The sequence below is a fragment of the Labeo rohita genome, chromosome 13 (assembly GCF_022985175.1).
Source record: "Labeo rohita strain BAU-BD-2019 chromosome 13, IGBB_LRoh.1.0, whole genome shotgun sequence".
NCBI classification, from domain to species: Eukaryota; Metazoa; Chordata; class Actinopteri; order Cypriniformes; family Cyprinidae; genus Labeo; species Labeo rohita.
In genome coordinates this window covers 7,330,956-7,340,324 of record NC_066881.1, presented here as the reverse complement: position 1 = coordinate 7,340,324, position 9,369 = coordinate 7,330,956, and the positions used below count along the sequence as shown (strand labels likewise).

The following is a 9,369-nucleotide window of genomic DNA, read 5'->3' as shown; positions in this document are numbered from 1 at the left end:
TTGTATACAAAGTGTGCAATTGCAATTTTGTCTAGGAGAGAATGTACTATACTGAGAAAGGCTTCTCTTTAGTTTAGCTCAGGGGTGTCAAACTCAGTTCCTGGAGGGCCGCAGCCCTGCAGAGTTTTGTTCCAACCTTGCTCCAACACACATACCATGCAGTTTTCAATGAAGCCTGAGGGACTTGATTAGTTGGATCAGGTGTGTCTAATTAGGGTTGCATCTAAACTCTGCAGGGCTGCGGCCCTCCAGGACCGGAGTTTGACACCCCTGGTTTAGCTTCTCTTCAGTAGACTGCAGCTTCTCCCCCAGACCACCAGAGAGAACCTTCACCCAAATGTTAGCTTACAGCAATGTCTTAATGCACTTCAACTGTGGTAGACTCCCTTTTTTTGGTAGTATTATAAGGCAGTGTGCTTAATTTAATGTTTTGTGAGCATGTATAGTTTAAGTTATAGTTTATGTTACCTCTTGCAAGGTCAGACCTGATTAGAGAATGTTTCTCTTCACGTTTATACATGTAACAGTTTTAAAGATTATTTATGTGTAAGGTTGCTGAGACTACTTCAGTGTTTATATAATTCCACCATTGAAACAGCCTACTCTTGTAGGATGGAAGATGGTTGAGTTAGTGGAAGCGCATCTATTTGTGTTCTGTGCTGTCATGACTTTCCAGAACATATTCAGCGCTCTGCACTTTTTTGTTTTGGTTGAGACAGCAGGTTGCTTGTGGGCCAAAGTGATGGAAGAGGCATTTAAACTAAAGAAGCAGTAGATATAGGGAAGGGAATGAGAGAAGAGAGCCTTGTACCTGCAAACAAATAAACATACTGAGAGTGTAAAACCTGAAAACACATTTTCAATCAAAAGAAATGATGACAGAACAGACGAAGAAGAAAACTAGGTGTTGAGTGGCGTTATAGTAGATTTTGGTTGTTAGTCACTTAGAGTGGCCCAGAGAACCATGTCTCTGGTTCTCTCTCCTCATTCTCCACCCATTGGTTATCTAAGGCCACATTTCAATGTGGACAAGCGTTATTTATCCTTTTAACATCCATTTAAAGCTGCTAGGGCCAAAATGCCAGCAACCACCAGCATTTGTAAGTAAAGCTTATTCCTCGGATATAAAACAGAGTGAACCAAGACAGCAAATTCACAATGTTGCTAGTCATGTTACTGTGGAATATAGAGATGCCATTACAGGAAACCAGCTTCTGTTTTCATACGTAGGAAAGTTTACCTCAAAGAGGAACAGAATGTTGCTGATTTGTAATTATTGTCATTTATTTTTACACACTGTAAACATTAAACAGCTCCAAAGACATGTCAACTCGTACATTTAAGCAATGGTGTTTCCTTCGAGGAGGCAAGGGAGGCACTGTCTCCTCAAAATATTGAGTTATGAAGAAATTCAAAGTACAAAAATAAAACAACACCGGTATTATAAAATGTAACATTAAGAAGTGTATAAATTACTTGTTTTTCTAAGGAAACATTGTCAAACAGTGACACCAGTAGGTAAAGTTACAGCGGGAGTCCACGTCTCTCTCGCCTCCCTGAGCCCATTGAGTTTTAACAGACTCCCTAAAGCGTGCGGTGAGTTTGGTGGGGGGTAATTGAGAATGAACAGCCTGGTCTCATTGTTTATACGTAAGTATTTATACGTAACGTTCGGAGCCTACCCATTTTATAGCGAATATAAAAAGATATAAAACGTAACTGACCAAAATATGCAGGGAAATTAACATTTTAGTAACAATACAGCATTAAAATATTTTTATAGTCACTAATCCCACTCTCTCTGTACAAAAACATGGCAGACAGAAAAGTGCAATCACATTCATTAATTTATTTTAAAAACGTACAGCAGTACCAAAAGTAATCCAAATGACGATGCGTTGCAGCTGCAGTCTTCTCTGGCGGAATACAGTAGGTTTGTTTGAGGTGCACAGCAAAATTTAAATAGTTAATCTGTGAAAATATCATCCAAATTATTATCCTGATCCACTCCATGAAGGCGGTGCCCGCGCATCTTTCAAACACTTCCCACCAGAAACACTGCATGTCGTAATCTGTGACGAATGCAGGCGAGAGCCAATGAGCTTTAGATTTTCCTGCCGTAAAACCTGTAGTTTCTTGTTGCGGCAGTATTTGAATTTGTAAAATGCACTTCAGCGCGGGTTTATTTGCTGTTGCTGCTGGACTCACTGCTGGGATGGAGATGAAGATCGCCGTATAAAGTCTTGATTTGGGGTCTGTTCCTCGCAATCGTATGGATTCTGAAGATCTGGATTATAGCGCACAAATAAAATTGTTTCATTTTGTAATTATGTTGCGTGTTTGGTATGTTTTATGGTTCTATCACAGCATGTCGGAGAAAAAAACGTCATATGTGTCCCACCACAGCAAACTAAGTAAATATTACATGGATGGTTAAACGATTGCAGAAATGCTATTTATTTTAAGGGTTTAAAGTGTAGTCTTGTTTAACATTATATATATACCTATCCTTGGAAACGAACTGGCAGCAGAAATCACACAGAACAGAATGAAATATTATAATTTCATATTAAATAAACTAAACTATTTAAAAGTGCAACTGAAAACATAAGGCCATTGGTATGACAACTAAAAACAACAATAATTAAATCAACGCAGCGATTTCAATATGCATATGGATTCGGATTTTAGGTGTTCTCAATACGTCAGTTTTGTACGTTTAAATGCTAAAAATACGTCAGTATTGTACGTTTTACTGCCTGTAAAAACGTAAGTAAATGTACGTTTTGTGGAACCACATTTTACGTAAAATACATACAAATTATCATGAGATCACGTTGGAATGAATGGGGAAAAGTCACGTGAGAGGAGGCAACACCTTCATCGCAATATGATTGGATATGACTGGTTATGTTTGGCTGTGATTGGTTCATGCGATAAATCACGCCTTTGTGTTTGTGTGTGTTTGCAAATCAGTTTGAATGAACAATATAATGCCATTAGTGGGTAGACTAATTAAAAAAATAAAAATAAACAACTCAACTCAACACACTTGGATAAAACCACTTTGTTACGTCAAATTAAGACTTAAAGGGGTCATCGGATGCCCATTTTCCACAAGTTGATATGATTCTTTAGGGTCTTAATGAAAAGTCTCTAATATACTTTGATTAAAAATTCTCAATGGTTTTGTAAAACAACACCCTTTTTACCTGGTTAAAATCAGCTCTGCAAAAATCATCTCATTCTAAGGGGTTGTTCCTTTAAATGCAAATGAGCTTTCCAGCAGAATTCTATAAAGAATTCTGGCCAATTTTGGCACCAACATTCTACAGAATGTTGCAGGAAACCAAGGAAAATGGTAGACTTCCACCAAATATGAATTCTGCCAACATTAGTCTATTGCTAAAACCAGGCAAAGACCCTGTATTGCCTACCAGCTATCGTCCAATATCCCTTATTAATGTGGACATTAAAATAATCTGCAAAGCTCTCTCAAAAAGAATAGAGAAGATAACTCCTCTCATAATTCATCCCGACCAAACTAAAATAAAAGGGAGGCACTCCTCAACAAATACACGTAGGTTACTTAACTTGATGGATTATTCATGCAATAAAAACCTTCAAACTACAATATTGTCTCTAGATGCAGAAAAAGCTTTTGATAGGGTTAACTGGAATTTTCTATTTGCAGTTCTACACAAATTTGGTTTTGGAAATTCTTTCATAAACTGGTTAAAAATATTATATAACTCTCCAACAGCATGTGTTAGGACAAATGACCAAACATCCTCCAGCTTCTGTCTTCAGAGGGGCACCAGGCAGGGATGCCCCCTCTCCCCTTCACTGTTTGCAATTTTTATTGAACCACTAGCAGCAGCAATTAGACAGGCTACAGTGATTAAAGGCATTAAATGCAAGAATGTAGAACATAAAGTCAGTCTTTACGCAGATGATGTGTTACTTTTTCTTCAGCATTCACAAACCATTCTCTCTGAGGTAATTACATTAATAAACTCTTTCTCAAGAGTCTCAGATTATTCAATAAACTGGTTAAAATCTACAGTTCTTCCAATTAATTGCTCCTTCCAGAACTCTTCCACTCCACTGCAATCCGGAAATATTAAATATTTAGGTATTAATGTTTCACCTAGGTTGGGAGATTTAATTAAATTAAACCACATCCCACTTTTAAAGATGGTAGAAGATGATCTAGCCAGATGGAAGTCTCTACCCATATCACTCATGGGAAGAGTCGCCTCAATTAAAATGATGGTTTTGCCAAGAATTAATTATTTATTTGCAATGATCCCGAGCAAACCATCACCTGACTGGTTTAGATCTCTGGACTCCTCCATCTCTAAATTCCTTTGGAAAGGTAAACCCCCGCGTATTAGCTTAAAAACGCTGCAAAAGACCAAGGATAAAGGAGGACTAGATCTGCCTAACTTTCACCACTACTTCTTAGCTAACAGGCTTCAACACATTTCAGGGTGGTTAAAACACACGCTCTTAGACGAGCCTTGGCTAGATGTAGAACAGGCATTATGCAATAATATAGAGATTTCGGATCTGCCATTCATTAGCTTGATCATCAAACGACACGTATGCTTCAAAAGCATCAGTATCAGCTCTTCTCTGACAGCATGGTGGGAGTTTCTAAAAATGACTGAGTCTTCACTAATCCCATGCAAACGTACTCCCATCTGGAATAACCCTGACCTATTAATAAACAATAATATGATAAACTTCACAGATTGGAGTTGTAAAGGTATTAAATACCTGGAACATATATTCGAAGGGACGGACTTTATTCCCTTTGACATATTAGTTAAACAATATGGGATTAACAAGAACAGATTTTTAGAATATCAACAAGTTAAATCTATAGTAAAAAGAAAATTTAAGTCTAATCATATCAAATTACAAATACCACCAAGTGTGGCAGAATTTCTTAATCTCAAAACCCCTAAATTACTGTCTAAAATATACAGGACACTTTCCAAAATAGATGAATCAGTATCGCTTCCTATTACAAAATGGGAGGCAGATCTATCAGTCAGCTGGGACCATAATTTTTGGTCTCAGATATGTTTAAAAACCTTTGAACTGATTAGAAATCCCAGTTTACAATTAATACAATACAAAATCCTGCATAGAGTGCACTACACAGGTCATCGGATGTTCAGGATGGGTTTTACAGCTTCTAACAACTGCTCACACTGTCAAGGCAATACACCTGACAATTATATCCACGCTCTATGGTTCTGTCCACCTGTTCAGAGGTTCTGGTACAGGATTTGTGAAGACTTATCAAAGTGTCTTAAATGTTCCATTCCAGCCTCTCCATCAGTCTGCTTGTTGGGCTACCTAGATGGTGTCACTACAGAAGATAATTCAATCCACATGGCTTACACTGCCTTATGCATTGCTAAGAAGACTGTCCTCATGAACTGGAAAAATAAAAATAATCTTAATATCAACCAATATAGAGATCGTTTGTTGGACTATATTAGTCTTGAAACAGCTTCTGCTGCCACATTAGATCAATCTCTCTGGGCTCCTTTGATCAGCTCCATCACCTAGTGTGAGTGGGGGTCACGGTTCTGTCCGGCTTTGGTTTTTGTTGTCGCCGTGGGGGGGCCATATGGGCTGGGGGCATCTGGGAGTTCCCTAGGGGTGGGTTTCTTGGGGGGTTCGGCGCTGGGGCTGCGGTCCTGGCCTGGATGGGGTGTTGGTGGCTCTTGGGTGTTGTTTTTCTGGCGGCTGCATGCGGCGCTGCTGGGGAGGCCTGTGCCGGCGGACGTAGGTTGCCGGCCTGGCGGCCGTACTGCTCCGGGGTAGGTCCGGGGGGGGCTTGGGGTTCTGGGGCCGCTCTGCCACCGGGCTGGGATTCCGGCTGGGCCTGGGGGCTTGGGTCCTGGTTGGTGTGCCGCCGGGAGCGTGGGTTGGTGCATGCGCTTGGGCTCGGCCCTGGTGCGGGGGCCTTTGACGCGTCGGTGGATCCGGTGGCCTCTTTAGCTGGTAGGGACGTTGTTACCATCTGTCAGTATCCACTCTGCAGGGGGGGCAATATAGGCGGAGGACGGACTTAACCTGGGTGTCTATTGTCTTCTGTAGTCTGGGAGTTGACTGAATGATGGGGTGGGGGTAGTTTTTCCTCTGCTGTGGGGTCCGGTGGGCCGCCCCGGCTGCCGTGGGCCCCGGTCTGGATGGGCCTGGGCCCCGGTCTGGATGGGCCTGGGCCCCGGTCTGGATGGGCCTGGGCCCCCTGCCCTGGGCAGATTTGGGGCAACGGGGGTGCCTATGGGGGTCAGCGGGGGAGCTGGCTCCAGGGGGGGGGTACTTTGCCCCCTCCAATGATTTCCTCCCCATCCCTAATGCTTCCCTTCTCCCGCTCCATCACACCAACATACAGGTAGGGTTTTGGGGTGCGGGTGTGTTGCTGGGATGCAGGGGAGGTGGTACTCCTCTGTCTCCTTGTGGCCACCTGCATCTCAATCATACATCACAACTTAGACACTCTCATTACTTACTGTCACATGACACATACATATAGGGCCTTGGGGGTGGGCACACTGAATGGCATCCAGGGGGCGGTCTGTTCATTCAGCCTTCTCTCTGGTGCTGGTGCCCACTTCTCAATTTTAAGTTACACATAGACATTGAGGGCTCTTGGGGAGGTGCCGATTTGACACGAGCTGGCGGAGGGTGGTTAGTGTCTTGCCCCTCCCCTGTTTTAAAGCACTTTAGAACAACACACACCAACACTACATTTGAGCGGGTGAGGTGAGGCATGGGGTCTTCTTTTTTTTTTTTTTTTTTTTCACACCCCTGTTCTCTGTTCTTTGTCCGGGGCTGGGGGCTGTGAGGACGAGCTGGCCATCCGGTCGGGGTCTGGGCTGGTGGTCTTCTCTGCTGCTGCGGGGTACCGGGGTGGTCTTCCTGTCTCCACGCCAGAGTGAAGAGGGTTCAGCTCCGGGGTCTGGCGCTGATTGCCCCTCTGGGGGTAGTGGTGCCTGGATCCAGGAGTATAGAGTACAAATGGGGAGTGTGATTGTGGGTACTGTGTCCATTTTTGTATGTCTACATGTGGGGCGAGTGCGCGAATATTTGTTTGCGTGCATGAGGGTGGGAACGTGTGCTTGTATATATGTGTGCCTGTTTGTCTATGTCCATGTGTCAGGTCAGGCCTTAGACTCCGCCTCACTCATCATCTCAGGCCCCCACCACGCCCTGCCGGTGGAGGATGCCCCGGCCGCCGGTGCGTTGGTGGTTTCTCGCTCCGGGCGGGATGCTCGGGTGAGCGCTGGCCCGATCTCGGCGGTTGCTTGGCGGGGCCTGGCCCCCTGGCTTTGCTGGGCCCCGGCTAGGGGTGGGGGGCCCTTGGATCGCCGGGCCCAGGGCCGGTCTGCTCTGGTGTGGCCGGCTGCCGGCGGAACCTGCGGGCTTGCCGCCACGCCCCCCTGGGACGTCTGCATTGTGGCTGCCGGATGATCCCCCTCCGGGCCCTCCTCTGCCCTTTTCTGGGTGGGGGCCGCGGTTGTCCCTGCGGTGGTTCTCCTGGGACTCTCGTGCTCGGGGGCATCCGGATGTTTGGGCCCGGGTCTCCTCCATGTCTGCTTCATACCTTGCGGGGCGGGGCTGTGGTTCCCCACACACACTATTAAACATTTACATGGAAGAACCTTATGAACACAAACGCGCTCACACACACAGGTGTGCACACAGGTGTACACACAAGCATTCACATTGGTGTAAAAACAGGTGCTCACAGACACACACTGTCTTGATCTGCTGTTGCTTCAAAACATGTTTTGTAATATTAGTTATGTGTGCTGCACAATAACATTTAACATGTAGTATTTACTGTGATTTATATAGATGTTGGTTGTTGCTGCAGTTACTCTGCTGTTGTGTCTTCTGTTGTTTTCTCCTTTTGTCAGCAGGTATGGAAGCAGATTATCTTTTTTTGATCTTTCTCTCTTTCTCTATCCTCCTTCTCCTTTTTTTTTTTTTTTTTTTTTTTTTTTTTTTCTTCTCTCTCTCTCTCTCTCTCTCTCTCTCTCTTTCCCCCTCTTCTGTTGACTTTCTCCCCAATTTTTATTTTATTTTATTTTATTTTTTTTCCCCGTTTTCTCTATCCCCCCGGTCTTGTCTGTAATAGTATGGTTAAATAAAAAGGTACATAAAATTAAATTAATTAAATACATAAAAAAAAAAAAAAAAAAAAAAAAAAAAAAATGGCCGTGAATGATGATAACATAGCTACACATACACACTGTCATGTGTTATCTGTGTTACTGACAGGCCGGGAAAAAAAAAAAAAAAAAAAAAAAAAAAAAAAATGCAAATGAGCTCTGCTCACCCCGCCCCTCTCTTCTCTCTGTGGAAAGACGGTGTTGTTTACTTTAGCCACTAAACTTCCTAACTACCACGTTATAATGAAAGGCAATCGCGAAGATTCGTAAAAAACCCCTTATACTCACTTCTGCTGTAAGTGAAGCTGAATCACAAATGATTCGCGCGAACATAGACGGATATATGTAGATCGGGAGGCGCATTCCATTCAGAAACAAACTTAATCTACTGCATCTTCAGCTGCTCAGATGTCGGGAGTAAATGACGACCACTGTGTTCATTATTACATCCAGCAACACAACACCTCAATCGCTCAGTCGGAGATATTCTTGTCTAACTTACATCCCTGCTCTGGCAACAAAACATGGAAAGTTACTGGACTGTGACAGCTGGTCTGAGGTGAGAGCTCATGTCAATCAACTATTGTGGGAGCGGCATCTGTCGGTGTGACAGCACACCGACAGGCATCTGAGAACGGCTCGATTTGAAAAAAGGGAATATTATTTTTAACAGATTAATTAAAAACCACTGCATGGATTTTTATCATTATAGGGTAGATTTGTACATACACTGCCAACACACATTACTGTTCAAACAGCATGAAAAAGTGAACTTAGCATCCGATGACCCCTTTAAAATGGCATGAAAACATGATGGGGTTTTTTAGGGAGTAATCAGTTGTCTGTGACCAATATTTACAGAGCTTTGACTGATGCAAAAAAATCGAAAATAGTTAAAGGGCAACTAGCCGAACATAAGTTAACAAATAAAATATATATATTTTTAAAATTGATACAGCCCTAAATTATTTTTTTTAGAATAAAAGTAGAATGTCTAAAAACACCAACTTGATTAAAGTCATACTCAACTTTAATAAATGATATATTGATTACATTGTTAAAAATATAAAATAGATTTTTTTCTGATAGTGTAAGTAATGTTTTATATATATATATATATATATATATATCGAATCTACGATCGAATCCACGTCAGGGTGGGTTGAAG

The 9,369-nt window shown here is 42.7% G+C and overlaps 1 protein-coding gene across 1 annotated transcript; it reads right to left on the bottom strand.

Annotated features, from left to right (window-relative positions):
- Nucleotides 1–6,091: 6,091 nt before the first annotated feature.
- Nucleotides 6,092–7,628, bottom strand: LOC127175155 (mucin-1-like). Its single transcript, XM_051126069.1, has 4 exons — nucleotides 7,231–7,628; nucleotides 6,833–7,019; nucleotides 6,347–6,490; nucleotides 6,092–6,304 (listed from the first exon to the last, which is right to left on the bottom strand). The coding sequence occupies exons 1-4, from the start codon at nucleotides 7,626–7,628 to the stop codon at nucleotides 6,092–6,094; spliced, it is 942 nt and encodes a 313-aa protein (XP_050982026.1).
- Between the last annotated feature and the right edge of the window lie 1,741 nt (nucleotides 7,629–9,369).